The sequence below is a fragment of the Trachypithecus francoisi genome, unplaced genomic scaffold, assembly GCF_009764315.1.
Source record: "Trachypithecus francoisi isolate TF-2019V2 unplaced genomic scaffold, Tfra_2.0 Lachesis_group15, whole genome shotgun sequence".
Lineage (NCBI taxonomy): Eukaryota > Metazoa > Chordata > Mammalia > Primates > Cercopithecidae > Trachypithecus > Trachypithecus francoisi.
The window spans coordinates 103,226,541-103,240,424 of NW_022681460.1; the positions used below are offsets into that span (position 1 = coordinate 103,226,541).

Here is a 13,884-nt window from a genome sequence, read left to right on the forward strand (position 1 = left end):
TCTGGGCTCACTGCAACCTCTATCTCCTGGGTTCAAGCAATTCTCCTGCCTCAGCCTCCTGAGTAGCTGAGGCCTACACCACCACACCCAGCTAATTTTTTTTTGTATTTTTTGTAGAGATGGGGGTTTCACCATGTTGGTCACGTTGGTCTTGAACTCCTGACCTCAGGTGATCCACCAGCCTCGGCCTCCCAAAGTGCTGGGATTATAGGCATGAGCCACCGTGTCCAGTGGTACGTCATTACTTTTTATAGCCACATAATACTCCACTATTTGGATGGGCCACATTTTTTTAAAAATCTATTTGTCGGTTGATGGACATTTGGGTTGTTTCTGCTTTTTGGCTATTGCGAATATCAACAGTGCTGTGCAAGAGTTGTGACCTCAGTTTTGTTTGGCTGTAGTGAGCTATCCCATCTGCCCTGAAGGTGTGGAGGCTGCAGGTAAATCTTTCCTACCCTCAGGGACCCCTTCTCTGCACAGTGCTCCCACCCTGTGACTGAGGCGTCCTGGGCAGGGGGGCCGTGGCCCAGAGGTGCCCACCCCTCTCCATCACTCACCCTTCCTGGAGCTTCCTATCCTGTGAGGACTGTTTGCACAGAGCCCCCAACCTTTGTTTTGATTTAGCTCCAGGGACCTGCACCAATTGGGAAATTGAAGGAGAGCAGTTAGGGCAGGTTTCAAATACTCTTTTGGTTTTTTTTGAGACAGAGTCTTGCTCCCCAGGCTGGAGTGCAGTGGCACAACCTTAGCTCACTGTATCACTGTAGCCTCAACCTTCTGGGCCCAAGTGATCTCCTGCCTCAGCTCCCCGAGTAGCTAGGACTACAGGCATGCACCACCGTGCCCAGCTAATGTTTTTTGTATTTTATTTTTGTAGAGTTGGCGTCTCACTGTGTTGCCCAGGCTGATCTCCAGCTCCTGGGCTTAAGCAATCCTCTCACCTTGGCCTCCCAAAGTACTGGGATTACAGGTGAGAACCACCGTGCCTGATGCCTCAGACACCTTAGTTGGCCTGGGGAGATGAGAATTCGCACTGCTTTATTTGATGCAAGGGATGAATGCCCATTTCTAGAAAACCCATTCTGTGGTGATGATACAAAGTCTCCAAGAACATAAACACCATTGTCCAGAGTACCCAGGCCAAGGGCCTGCCCTTTTCCTCTGCATAATCTGCTGTCTTGTGTTGTTAGGCATTCCAAGTAAAGGCTTGGAAGCTTTCAAAATTAATAAGCACTGCCAACATGGTGAAACCCCATCTCTACTCAAAATACAAAAATTAGGCCAGGAGCGGTGGCTCATGCCTGTAATCCCAGCACTTTGGGAGGCTGAGGTGGGCAGATCACCTGAGGTCAGGAGTTTGAGACCAGCCTGACCAACATGGAGAAACCCTTTCTCTACTAAAAATACAAAATTAGTGGTGGCATGTGCCTGTAATCTCACCTACTCGGGAGGCTGAGGCAGGAGAATCGCCTGGACCTAGGAAGCGGAGGTGGCGGTGAGTCGAGATTGTGCCATTGCACTCCAGCCTGGGCAACAAGAGTGAAACTCCATCTCAAGAAAAAAAAACAAAAAAACAAAAATTAGCTGGGCATGGTGGTATATGCCTGTAGTCCCAGCTACTCGGGAGACTGAGGCAGGAAAATCTTTTGAACCTGGGAGGCAGAGGTTGCAGTGAGCTGAGGTTGCACCACTGCACTCCAGCCTGGGCGACACAGCGAGACTGTCTTGAAAAAGACAAAATCAGAATTAATAAGCATTCGTTCTCTCTGGCTGCAAGGAAGGATTAATACAGAGGAAATACATGGCCATGCATCACAGGCACATGTTCTGAGAAACATATTGTTAGGGGATATCAGTGGTGTGTCAATATCCATAGAGTACACGCACACAAACCTAGACAGTATAGCCTACTACATGCCTACGCTATTGCTATATACTATATGCTCTAGGCTACAAACCAGTACAGCATGTTTTTTTTTTTTTTTGAGACGGAGTCTTGCTCTAGCCGGGCTGGAGTGCAGTGGCCGGATCTCAGCTCACTGCAAGCTCCGCCTCCGGGTTTACGCCATTCTCCTGCCTCAGCCTCCGGAGTAGCTGGGACTACAGGCGCTCGCCACCTCGCCCGGCTAGTTTTTGTATTTTTTAGTAGAGACGGGGTTTCACCGTGTTAGCCAGGATGGTCTCGATCTCCTGACCTCGTGATCCGCCCGTCTCGGCCTCCCAAAGTGCTGGGATTACAGGCTTGAGCCACCGCGCCCGGCTACAGCATGTTACTATACTAAATATCTTAGACAATCGTAACACAGTGGTATTTGTGTATCTAAATTTACCCAAACATAGAAAAGGTGTAGTGGGCCGGGCCTGGTGGCTCACGCCTTTAATCTCAGCACTTTGGGAGGCCAAGGCAGGCAGATCACTTGAGGTCAGGAGTTCAAGACCAGACTGGCCACCATGGCAAAACCCCATCACTACAAAACATACAAAAATTAGCCAGACATGGTGGCACACGCCTGTAATCCCAACTACTTGGGAGGCAGAGGCATGAGAATTGTTTGAACCCAGGAGGTGAAGGTTGTAGTGAAGCAAGATGGTGCCACTGCACTCCAGCCTGGTTGACAGAGCAAGACTCTGTCAAAGAAAAGGGACAATAAAAACAGTATCATAATTTTCTGGGACCACTGTTATAGCACATGACACGTATATTCCTCTGCCCCATTCCCTCCTCAAACCCCCAGCAACTTGATCTTGGTATAAAAAGTAGCCAAGAGGCTGGGAGCAGTGGCTCATGCCTGTAATCTCAGCACTTTGGGAAGCCAAGGCGGGTGGATCACCTGACGTCAGGAGTTTGAGACCAGTCTGGCCAACACAGTGAAACCCTGTCTCTACTAAAAATATAAAAATTACCCAGGCATGGTGGTGGGCACCTGTAATCCCAGCTATTTGGGACGCTGAGGCAGCAGAATTGCTTGAACCCAGGAGACGGAGGTTGCAGTAAGCCGACATGGTGCTACTGCACTCCAGCCTGGGCGATAGAGTGAGACTCCATCTCAGAAAAATAAATTAATTAATTAAAAAAAAAAAAAGTGGCCAGGAACAGCTCAGATACAAGTTGGTGTGGACAAGTTAGGGCTAACCTAACCTTTGAAGAGCAGTACAGCCTGACCCCAAAGGCCTAGCGTATTTTGAAACAAATTTATAATTGTTTCAGAAGAACGTTCTGGGCCAGCTGCAGTGGCTCAGACTTGAGATCCCAGAACTCTGGGAGTCCAGAGCAGGAGGATCACTTGAGGCCAGGAGTTCAAGACCAGCCTGGGCAACACAGCGAGATCCCATCTCTACAAAAAATGAAAAAGAGAACATTCTGCTGCCAGAGCAGCGCCCCAGTTGCTCAGAAAGTGAAGAGGAAAAGAGGCATTCTTTTATTCATCCAGGGTGGTTTTCTGGCCAGCAAGACACTGCCTCGCATTTGCTCACAAAGGACTGTGGGTTTCGTGAGACAAACCACAAACAACAAAAGTACTTTGGACCTTATGAAGCCCTGTGCAAATGTCAGATGTTTTATGGAAGTGTAGGGTAAATTCTGTTCCAGCAACCTACAGTGAAGGAGGACACTGGTGACTTTTGACCATATTTATTTTCTTTAGCAATAAAGTGTGTAACTCTAATCTACACAAAGGAATCAACAGAAGTATAAATGGCAAATTAGAAGGTTAAAAAAACTCTGTAACTATATATTTTTTCTCTTAGCTTTTTAAAACAAGATTAACACTATGGTTGGGTTTGTAACATAGATAATAAGGGTAATAATAACAAAGGGGGATGAGAGACAAGTTAAAAATAATTAAAGGAATTAATGTTATACTAGAAAATAGCTACTTTCTACAAAATAAGGCAGTAAAGAAGGAACAAAAAGATGCCACAGGTGGGTGAAGTGGTTCATCCTTTTACATAATCCTAATGCTTTGGGAGGCCGAGATGGGAGGATCGCTTGAGCCCAGGAGTTCAAGACCAGCCTAGGTTGCCGGGCGCGGTGGCTCAAGCCTGTAATCCCAGCACTTTGGGAGGCCGAGACGGGCGGATCATGAGGTCAGGAGATCGAGACCATCCTGGCTAACATGGTGAAACCCCGTCTCTACTAAAAAATACAAAAACTAGCCGGGCGAGGTGGCGGCGCCTATAGTCCCAGCTACTCGGAGGCTGAGGCAGGAGAATGGTGTAAACCCGGGAGGCGGAGCTTGCGGTGAGCTGAGATCCGGCCACTGCACTCTAGCCTGGGCGACAGAGCGAGACTCCGTCTCACAAAAAAAAAAAAAAAAAAAAAAAAAAAGACCAGCCTAGGCAACATGGAGAGACCTTGTCTCTACAAAAAGTTAAAAAAAAAAAAAAAAAAAGCTGGGCGTAGCCGCACACATCTGTGTTGCCTACTACTTGGGAGTCTGAGGGGGGTGGATAGCTTAAGCTGGGGTGTCAAGGCTGCAGTGAACTATGATCGCGCCATTCCACTCCACCCTGGGTGACACCAGAGCCTGTATCAAAAAACAACCAAAAAAAAAAAAAAAGAAAAAAAGGGAGATACAGAAAACAAGTAGGAAAACGGTTGGTGTACATGAACTCCCAACATGTTGGGCCTGGGTGGTTGACACATTAAATGTCTGGCCAACCGAGCAAGACAGCCATTGATTGCCCCATTCTTCCTACATCCACAGAAGCAGAACCACACAGGAAGTGGTGAGTTTGCACCTGGGTCACATAGCTGACCTGTGGCAGAGGTGGAGTCTCAACTACTGGCTGTTTGCCTTTTGTTTGTGGCACACACCATATTGTCTTAATGCCCTCGAAAGTTTGTCTAGTTTGCACGCCTGGCTAATAGTTTTGTATTTTTAGCAGAGACGAGGTTTCACCATGTTGGCCAGGCTGGTCTCGAACTCCTGCTCCCATGTAATCTGCCCGCCTTGGCCTCCCAAAGTGCTGGGGTTAGAGGCTTGAGCCACTGCGCTCGGCCGCTTTTTTTCCTTCAGTTAAGTGGGGATAAAAAACGGCACCTACGTGCTTCGGGGCCTGTAGTGAGAATGGTGGACTCGATTGCTGCTGTCCTTACGGCTCCTAAAACCTAACGCGGCGAGACGAGACTACAGTGTTGTCAACGTTCGAAGGGTCCCCCGCGGGCCTGATCCCAAGGCAGCAGTTTCTCCACGCCCCGCGACGGCGCCTGCGCAGACTCCGCTAGTGGGATAGCTGCCGGTGAGACGAAGGCGGGGCTGCGGGCGGGGCAGGCTTTCGCGCATTTACGTAGTGTGCAGGGCGTGGCCCGTTGGGGGCGGGGATTTGGGCGGTGTCGGCGCCCGCGCGGACTCTGTGAGCGGTGGGAGGAGCCGTATGCTCGGGTGTGAGCAGGGGCGGACCCTGAGGCGGCGGCGCGGCTGACGTGGAGTGTCCGGGTTAGCCGGTGCGGAGAGCTGCGGGATTGGGGAGCCACGGGTCGGGCCGGGCCTTCGGGCCCGAGGCGGTGGCGGCGGCGGCGGTATAAAGCCGGCGACGGGGAGCATGTAATGTCGGAATGCGGAGGCCGCGGCGGCGGCACCAGCAGCAGCGAGGACGCCGAGGACGAGGGAGGGGGTGGTGGCGGCCCCGCGGGCTCCGACTGCCTCAGCCCGAGCCCGGCCCCGGCCACAGCGTCCTCGGCGGGGCGACTCCGTCGCGGGCTGCGTGGCGCCTCCCTCATGGCGCGCCAGCGGCCCGAGCTGCTCTGCGGAGCCGTGGCGCTCGGCTGCGCGCTGCTCCTCGCCCTCAAGTTCACCTGCAGGTGAGGCGGCCCGGACCCCGGGGCCCCGGTGCGGCGCTCCCCCTGCTCTGCCGCCTGGAGCCTGCAGGGCCGGGTCGCAGCGGCCTCCCCCGGGGAGGTCGGGCCTGACCTTGCCCAGGACATCTGACCCCTCCTGGAGCCTGCGGCGTCGGCCTCCCACCTTCCCCTTGCCCCGGCCCGCCCGCGGACATTATGGCGAGGCTTCCGGGTGCAGCCCCGCGCCCCATCGTCCCGCTTTAGTGCCGAGAGAGGAGGGTCAGGGGTGCTTCTCACCTGTTGTAGTCTCTAGGGGTGGACCTGTCACTTCGGCCCAGGCTGTAGGACCCGCATTTCTCACCGATTTCATTCCCCTTAAGCTTCCGGTGGAAGTGATCCACAACCGTCTGAGAGTTCCAGACCGCTCTTAGAATTCCCGCTTTCATTGATCTAACAATCATTATTATTTTGAGATGGAGTCACGCTCTGTCGCCCAGGCAGGACTGCAGTGGTGCGATCTCGGCTCACTGCAACCTCCGCCTCCCGGGTTCAAGGGGTTCTCCTGCCTCAGCCTCCCGAGTAGCTCGGATTACAGGATTGCGCCACCACGCCTGGCTGATTTTTGTATTTTTAGTAGAGACGGGGTTTCACCATATTGGCCAGGCTGGTCTCGAACTCCTGCTCCCATGTAATCTGCCCGCCTTGGCCTCCCAAAGTGCTGGGGTTAGAGGCTTGAGCCACTGCGCTCGGCCGCTTTTTTTCCTTCAGTTAAGTGGGGATAAAAAACGGCACCTACGTGCTTCGGGGCCTGTAGTGAGAATGGTGGACTCGATTGCTGCTGTCCTTACGGCTCCTAAAACCTAACGCGGCGAGACGAGACTACAGTGTTGTCAACGTTCGAAGGGTCCCCCGCGGGCCTGATCCCAAGGCAACAGTTTCTCCACGCCCCGCGACGGCGCCTGCGCAGACTCCGCTAGTGGGATAGCTGCCGGTGAGACGAAGGCGGGGCTGCGGGCGGGGCAGGCTTTCGCGCATTTACGTAGTGTGCAGGGCGTGGCCCGTTGGGGGCGGGGATTTGGGCGGTGTCGGCGCCCGCGCGGACTCTGTGAGCGGTGGGAGGAGCCGTATGCTCGGGTGTGAGCAGGGGCGGACCTGAGGCGGCGGCGCGGCTGACGTGGAGTGTCGGGTTAGCCGGTGCGGAGAGCTGCGGGATTGGGGAGCCACGGGTCGGGCCGGGCCTTCGGGCCCGAGGCGGTGGCGGCGGCGGCGGTATAAAGCCGGCGACGGGGAGCATGTAATGTCGGAATGCGGAGGCCGCGGCGGCGGCACCAGCAGCAGCGAGGACGCCGAGGACGAGGGAGGGGGTGGTGGCGGCCCCGCGGGCTCCGACTGCCTCAGCCCGAGCCCGGCCCCGGCCACAGCGTCCTCGGCGGGGCGACTCCGTCGCGGGCTGCGTGGCGCCTCCCTCATGGCGCGCCAGCGGCCCGAGCTGCTCTGCGGAGCCGTGGCGCTCGGCTGCGCGCTGCTCCTCGCCCTCAAGTTCACCTGCAGGTGAGGCGGCCCGGACCCCGGGGCCCCGGTGCGGCGCTCCCCCTGCTCTGCCGCCTGGAGCCTGCAGGGCCGGGTCGCAGCGGCCTCCCCCGGGGAGGTCGGGCCTGACCTTGCCCAGGACATCTGACCCCTCCTGGAGCCTGCGGCGTCGGCCTCCCACCTTCCCCTTGCCCCGGCCCGCCCGCGGACATTATGGCGAGGCTTCCGGGTGCAGCCCCGCGCCCCATCGTCCCGCTTTAGTGCCGAGAGAGGAGGGTCAGGGGTGCTTCTCACCTGTTGTAGTCTCTAGGGGTGGACCTGTCACTTCGGCCCAGGCTGTAGGACCCGCATTTCTCACCGATTTCATTCCCCTTAAGCTTCCGGTGGAAGTGATCCACAACCGTCTGAGAGTTCCAGACCGCTCTTAGAATTCCCGCTTTCATTGATCTAACAATCATTATTATTTTGAGATGGAGTCACGCTCTGTCGCCCAGGCAGGACTGCAGTGGTGCGATCTCGGCTCACTGCAACCTCCGCCTCCCGGGTTCAAGGGGTTCTCCTGCCTCAGCCTCCCGAGTAGCTCGGATTACAGGATTGCGCCACCACGCCTGGCTGATTTTTGTATTTTTAGTAGAGACGGGGTTTCACCATATTGGCCAGGCTGGTCTCGAACTCCTAACGTCACGTGATCCACCCGCCTTGGCCTCCCAAAATGCTGAGATTTACAGCCTAGAGCCCCCGCACTCGGCCTGATGTAACGATTATTTATCTGCACCTACTATGTGCCGGACGCTCGTCCAGGCGAACTCTTTGCTCCCTTGAGTGAATGGTACAGTGAGCAAGTAACATAATACAATTTTTTAAAGCTTCAGTGCTATGCAGGGCATAGAAACGATGGCGGTGAGGAAAGACTTCCTAAGGAAGTGACATTTGAAGCTTATATAAAAAGGAGAAGGGTCCAGCGCTGGGAAGATCTGTGGGGAGCGTGTCCAAGGTAGAGCAAACAGCAAATGTGGAAGTTCTGAGGCTGGACAAGCTTGGTATTTCCCTGGAATTGATAAAAAGACCTGACAGTAGCCTGGGGTGTAGGGAGTAGGTAAGTGAAAGCTCATGTGTGTCTTTTCAGGAATGTACACACATACAAAATTAGCTTTATATTTCAGGTGTACTTCTGGTCTCCCAAATCAACAGTGGGTCTTTTGGGATCCCAATTTGTAAGATCTGTATTGCTGCTATGATCATAATCTGTGATTTCACGTTGGAACATTTTTTAGTTTATTTAGCACGATATGTGACTGGTTGTCAAACAGGTGTCAAAAGATTGGGGATTTTAGTGGAAACATAAATTATAATAACTCTCAGTGAGCATTTTCCATGGGCCAGGTACTGTACTGTCAGCAGGGTTTCTCAGTCTTGGCACTGTTGATATTTTGGGTCAGATAGTTCTGTGTTGTGGGGGCTGCCCTGTGCACTGTAGGATGTTTACCAGCATCCCTGGCCTCTACCCACTAGATACCAGTAGCACACCCCACAAGATGTAACCACCCACAATGGTTTCAGACATTGTTAGATGTCCCCTGGGAGCATAACTGCCTGCTTGGGAACCACTGTTTCCATGAATGCATTTATACATTTAATACATAATTGAGAGCCTAGTACGGGTGTCATTTAAATCTCACAGTCCCCATTAAAGTTTGAATATACTGTTACCTTTCCCAATGCACAGATGAAGGAGTCCAGCCTTGGTGGTGTTTCAGAACCTGCCCCAAATCATACCACATGTTAAGTGACTGAGCTGGAATTTGAATCATTTATTGTCAGGACCTAGATTCTTAACCTTGTACTTTATTATTGTCTCCCACAAGGACAACGTACAAAGTATTTTAGAAGTTAGAGTGTTGCGAGGTGACATTTAGGTTCAAATTAGGAAAAGAGGTTCCCCACTCCAGGGGTGTGGAGTTTACATCGGTTTGTTAAAGTATGGAAATAATGGTTAATGTTTGTTCTGAGACGGCATGACTTAATTGATATGGAAGTCCTTTGACGTTCAGAAGAAAGAGAGTAAATCCAGTTACTAGAGTAGGCAAAATGAAATCCTTTCTTGCTTCAGGCAAGGAGCGTGAAGCGGTAAATGGCAGCTGCTTCATCTTCTTTCTGTGTCACTGGCAAATTTGACCGTCTTTGAATAGACTCAGATTAATTTTTTTAGGGTCATCTTTGAATGATGTGATGATACTATTTATTGATGTACAACTGGCTAACATTTCTACCTCCCTTTTCCTCTTTCACTTTTAAGATCTTTGCTTTAATAAGGCTTAAGGGAGAATAGGATTTTTTAAAATCTCAGCTCACTGCAACCTCCACCTCCTGGGATCAAGTGATTCTCCTGCCTCAGCCTCCCGGGTAGCTGGGATTACAGGTGCGCAGCACCACACCCAAGTAATTTTTATATTTTTAGTAGAGATGAGGTTTCACCATGTTGACCAGGCTGGTCTCGAACTCCTGACCTCGGTAATCCTCCTACCTCAGCCTCCCAAAGTGCTGGGATTACAGGCATGAGCCACCGCTCCTGGCCTAGGATTTTTTTTTTTTAATTTAATTTTTACGAACAGCTCCAGGCTTGAAATAAATCACTGCTCTCTTCAGTGTCTGTGGCTCAGCTGAGTTCAAACCAGATAATATGGAAAAGGTTGATTTGAGGTTGAGCCACAGTGAATAATTGTGCATTTCTGGGCATCTAATCTTTACTTACCTCTGTCTCATCGTCCTGCTCACCTTTCTTTTACCTTGATTTAGAGGCGAAAAAAATTGTCTGTGTGTAGATACATATGTATGTATACATGTATTTATTTTGCTTTATTCCATTTTGTAATTTCAAAGCTGCCTCAAATGGTCTTTGCAAGGAAGTGATGTAAGGTATGAATTTCATATGAAAATTGGGGTTTCAACAGGCTTTTTTTTTTTTTTTTTTTTATGTTGCCCAGGCTGGAATGCAGTGGCTCTTCATAGATGCAATTATGGCATGCTACAGCCTCAGACTGCAGGGCTCAAGTAATTCTCCCGCCTCAGTCTCCAGACTATAGTAGTAGCTGGGACTATGGGCACATGCCACTGGCTCAGCACAACAGGCCGCCTTATTTGCAACCAACTCTTGAGTTTTTTGTACACGAGACATAGCCCTCATCGCTGCAGGAAATCTTTTTTTTTTTTTTTTTTTTGGAGACGGAGTCTTGCTCTGTCGCCCAGGCTGGAGTGCAGTGGCCGAATCTCAGCTCACTGCAAGCTCCGCCTCCCGGGTTTACACCATTCTCCTGCCTCAGCCTCCCGAGTAGCTGGGACTACAGATGCCCGCCACCTCGCCCGGCTAGTTTTTCTTTTTTTTTTTTGGGGCGGAGTCTCGCTCTGTCGCCGGGACTGGAGTGCAGTGGCCGGATCTCAGCTCACTGCAAGCTCCGCCTCCCGGGTTCACACCATTCTCCTGCCTCAGCCTCCCGAGTAGCTGGGACTACAGGCGCCCGCCACCTCGCCCGGCTAGATTTTGTATTTTTAGTAGAGACGGGGTTTCACCGTGTTAGCCAGGATGGTCTCGATCTCCTGACCTCGTGATCCACCCGTCTTGGCCTCCCAAAGTGCTGGGATGACAGGCTTGAGCCACCGCGCCCGGCCTCGTATTTTTTTTTTTTTAGTAGAGTTGGGGTTTCACCGTGTTCGCCAGGATGGTCTCGATCTCCTGACCTCGTGATCCGCCTGTCTCGGCCTCCCAAAGTGCTGGGATTACAGGCTTGAGCCACCGTGCCCGGCCCTAGGAAATCTTTACTCTAGGTATAGTTTCTCTAAAATGTGAAGCAGATTGGTGAGTTAAATAGAAACTCACCAATGTTTCTGATGGAGTAAAGGCTAGTGTTTCTTCTCCCTGGCTAATATTTGATTTTTGATTGGCCTTGTACTTTCTCTGGCCCATTTGGGAATGCTTCTGAATATGCAGAGCAAAATTACTGAGTTGCTCTTTATCCTTCCTTCTGCTGTCAGACCTACATTTTTCCTCAGATTGCATTATTTGATGCTTACATCGCATTGTTTTTTTCTTTTGAGATGGAGTTTTGCTCTTGTTTCCCAGTCTGGAGTGTAATGGAGCGATCTTGGCTCACGGTAACCTCCGCCTCCCGTGTTCAAGCGATTCTTCTGCCTCAGCCTCCCAAGTGGCTGGGATTACAGGTGTGCACCACCATGCCCGGCTAATTTTGTATTTTTAGTAGAAATGGGGTTTCACTGTGTTGGTCAGGCTGGTCTTAAACTCCTGACCTCATGTGATCCACCCGCCTTGGCCTCCCAAAGTGCTGGGATTACAGGCCTGAGCCACCACGTTTGGCCATATGCGGTTTGAATGGTAGAAAAATAATTTCTCCAAAAAGAAGAATTTTGGATCTCTTGAAAACATGTCCCTTTTTTTTTACTATAGTGCCTTCCCCACCTCTTACATGGCTATCTTCTTGTCATTGAGGTCTCAGAGCTTAAATTATAGCACCTCCCAAACCACAACTCCATCAGAGTAGCTGCCATGTCTTTCTGTACATCACTTTGTTAAATTTTTCACATAGCAGCGAGCATGTTGTATATTTTTATTTTTTACACATTTGATGTTTTTCTTGTCTTCCTCCCCTAGAAAGTGATCTCCTCGACAACACACAGTGCTAGCTGCTGCAGCCTCAGTGCTTGTTCCCAAAGCATAGTTATAGCTGCTCAGTAAAGAATTTTTGAATAGTTGTGTAAGTGATTGAGTTTTTTGGGTTATGAAGGCATTCTACGTAGACTGAAAGCTCTCTGATTGAAAGTTAAAATATTAGTTTGAGTGAATAAAAAGGTGACTTGCTCCGTTGAATACTTCTGCCTGTTCTGGAATTTCATATAAATGCAGTCATAGTGCATGTACTCGTTAGCACCTTTTTCACTCAGCATAATCATTTTGAGACTCATCCCAGTTATAACATATATGAGTAGGTTTTGTTTTTCGTTTTTATTGTGGAGTAACAAGTAAACTGGGGTAAGAATATACCCCAGTTTATCATTTTACCTCATGAGTCATGCCAGCTTTCTTATGCTCACTGTTTACATAGTTTTTCTTTTCCTATCCTTATGCCTTTATCCTACATCTTTATATTTAAACTATATCTCGTTTAGATAGTGCATAATTGGGTCTTACTTTATCCTGTCTGGGAGTCTGTTCCTCCCAATTAGGTTGCTTCCTTTTTTTTTTTTTTTTTTTTTGAGAGGCGTAGTCTTGCTCTGTTGCCCAGGCTGAGTGCAGTGGCGTGATCTCAGTTTACTGCAACGTACACGATTCTCCTGCCTCAGCCTTCCAAGTAGCTGGGACTACAGGCCCCAGCCACCACGCCCAGCTAATTTTTTGTATTTTTTTAGCAGAGACCGGGCTTTACCGTGTTAGCTAGGATGGTCTCCATCTTCTGACCTTGTGATCTGCCCAGCTTGGCTTCCCGAAGTGCTGTGATTACAGGTGTGAGCCACCGCACCTGGCCCCTCCTTTTATATATAACGTAATTGTTGATGTAGTTGGGTTTAAGTGTACCTTTGTGCTCCTCGTTTTCCATTTGTACCTTCTGGCTTCTTTTCTTGTTCCTTTCTTTCTTTTTTTTTTTAGATGGAATTTGCTCTTGTCACCTAGGCTGGAGTCCAATGGTGCAATCTCGGCTCACTGCAACCTCTGCCTCCTGGGTTCAAGCGATTACAGGCGCCTATCACCACACCCAGCTACTTTTTTATTTTGAGTAGAGATGGGGTTTCACCATGTTGGCCAGGCTGGTCTTGAACTCCTGACGTCAGGAGATCTGCCTGCCTCGGCCTCCCAAAGTGCTGGGATTACAGGCCTGAGCCACCACGTTTGGCCATATGCGGTTTGAATGGTAGAAAAATAATTTCTCCAAAAAGAAGAATTTTGGATCTCTTGAAAACATGTCCCTTTTTTTTTACTATAGTGCCTTCCCCACCTCTTACATGGCTATCTTCTTGTCATTGAGGTCTCAGAGCTTAAATTATAGCACCTCCCAAACCACAACTCCATCAGAGTAGCTGCCATGTCTTTCTGTACATCACTTTGTTAAATTTTTCACATAGCAGCGAGCGTGTTGTATATTTTTATTTTTTACACATTTGATGTTTTTCTTGTCTTCCTCCCCTAGAAAGTGATCTCCTCGACAACACACAGTGCTAGCTGCTGCAGCCTCAGTGCTTGTTCCCAAAGCATAGTTATAGCTGCTCAGTAAAGAATTTTTGAATAGTTGTGTAAGTGATTGAGTTTTTTGGGTTATGAAGGCATTCTACGTAGACTGAAAGCTCTCTGATTGAAAGTTAAAATATTAGTTTGAGTGAATAAAAAGGTGACTTGCTCCGTTGAATACTTCTGCCTGTTCTGGAATTCATATAAATGCAGTCATAGTGCATGTACTCGTTAGCACCTTTTTCACTCAGCATAATCATTTTGAGACTCATCCCAGTTATAACATATATGAGTAGGTTTTGTTTTTCGTTTTTATTGTGGAGTAACAAGTAAACTGGGG

General features: G+C 50.0%; 1 protein-coding gene and 1 pseudogene across 5 annotated transcripts in view; one reads left to right on the forward strand and one right to left on the reverse strand.

Moving 5' to 3' along the window:
• Window positions 1-4,912: 4,912 nt before the first annotated feature.
• On the reverse strand, window positions 4,913-5,740 carry LOC117097944 (annotated as a pseudogene).
• TXNDC11 (thioredoxin domain containing 11) overlaps window positions 5,423-13,884 on the forward strand; it is a 69,722-nt gene continuing 61,260 nt past the window's right edge. The window contains exon 1 of one of the 5 annotated variants that reach the window (XM_033236477.1): window positions 5,423-5,441. Coding sequence is in view for 1 of the 5 variants with exons in the window: in XM_033236476.1 (XP_033092367.1) it covers window positions 7,080-7,333 (254 nt within the window). In the remaining 4 variants the exon portion in view is untranslated. Of the gene's footprint in view, window positions 5,807-6,927; window positions 7,334-11,505; window positions 11,528-13,884 lie in introns of those variants that run through there. The other 4 variants (XM_033236480.1, XM_033236476.1, XM_033236479.1 and 1 more) reach the window with 4 other exon arrangements.